The following is a 1,182-nucleotide window of genomic DNA, read 5'->3' as shown; positions in this document are numbered from 1 at the left end:
ACAACTGCGTAAACATTTGACAAGCCAATATATCTCCCATCATTGTTTGGATCAAGTTCAATAAGCTTCTTGCCAACTATTTCTGCAAGATCTAAATTTCTATGATTAATACACCCACTAAGAAGAGCACCTAACATGGGAGCGGTTGGTTCTATCGGCATTTGACAAATAAATTGATATGCAGCAGTTAATTGACCTGCACGCGCCAGCACATCTACCATGCAAGCATAGTGCTCACTTGTAGGTGTCATGCCACATTTAACAAGGCTCTCAAAGAAGTACCATGCTTCTTTAACTAGTCCTCCATGGGCACACGCAGCCAACAAGCAGAGGTATGTTATCTCATCAGATCGGATACCAACCATTTGCATTTCCTTAAACAATTTAAGAGATTCTTCCACTAACCCATGTGTGGCAAGACCACCAATGATTGCATTCCAAATGAACACATCAGTTTGACTCTTTGAGACGCCACGAAATACAAACAAAGCATCCTCTATTGCCCCACATTTGGCATACATGTCCACAAGAGAAGTCTGTAAGACCATTGTCATTGGTAAACCATTGTTAACAATGTACTTGTGCATCATTCTTCCCTTTTCTAGAGCACCTAGGTGTGCACAAGCAGACAAGACACTCACCATAGTAACTTCATTGGACTTGGGACCAACAACCTGCATCTTTTCAAAGATGGCCATAGCTTCCCTGTACTCCCCAGCCTTCACATAACCATCAATCAAAGAACTCCATGACCGAACATCCCTATCTTGCATAGACTCAAAAACTTTATGAGCCAAAACCATATCTCCACACTTAGCATAGCCATCTAACATGGAATTCCATGATACCAAATTTTTTCCCTGCATACTATCAAATACCTTGTGGGCCCCAATAATATTCCCACAAGAGGCATACATGTGAATCAAAGAGTTTTGGATAAATATATCAGACTCGTGCCCAGTTTTTATAATTTGGGCATGCAGAGAAACACCACTTTCCTGGTTTGAAAGGCGTGCTGAGGCCTTCACAAGAAAGGGGTATGTTAGGTAGTTTGGTGCAACCCCAAGTTGCTGCATTTTTAGAAAAATGGATAGGGAATGAATTGGACTCTTGCTATTTGAATAGCCTCTTATGATTATATTCCAGCTAAAAATTGTTGGACTGTAAAGCTGGGAGAAAACC

At 41.0% G+C, this 1,182-nt stretch overlaps 1 protein-coding gene across 1 annotated transcript; it reads right to left on the bottom strand.

Annotated features, from left to right (window-relative positions):
- Positions 1-5: 5 nt before the first annotated feature.
- LOC101491447 (pentatricopeptide repeat-containing protein At5g08305-like) lies at positions 6-1,175 on the bottom strand (the record flags this gene model as incomplete). Its single annotated transcript, XM_004517087.2, has 1 exon — positions 6-1,175. A coding segment is annotated over exon 1 (1,071 nt), but the record flags the coding sequence as incomplete, so codon positions are not given.
- Positions 1,176-1,182: the final 7 nt, after the last annotated feature.

Source organism: Cicer arietinum, unplaced genomic scaffold, assembly GCF_000331145.2.
Source record: "Cicer arietinum cultivar CDC Frontier isolate Library 1 unplaced genomic scaffold, Cicar.CDCFrontier_v2.0 Ca_scaffold_5222_v2.0, whole genome shotgun sequence".
NCBI classification, from domain to species: Eukaryota; Viridiplantae; Streptophyta; class Magnoliopsida; order Fabales; family Fabaceae; genus Cicer; species Cicer arietinum.
This window is presented reverse-complemented; position numbering and strand designations above follow the sequence as displayed.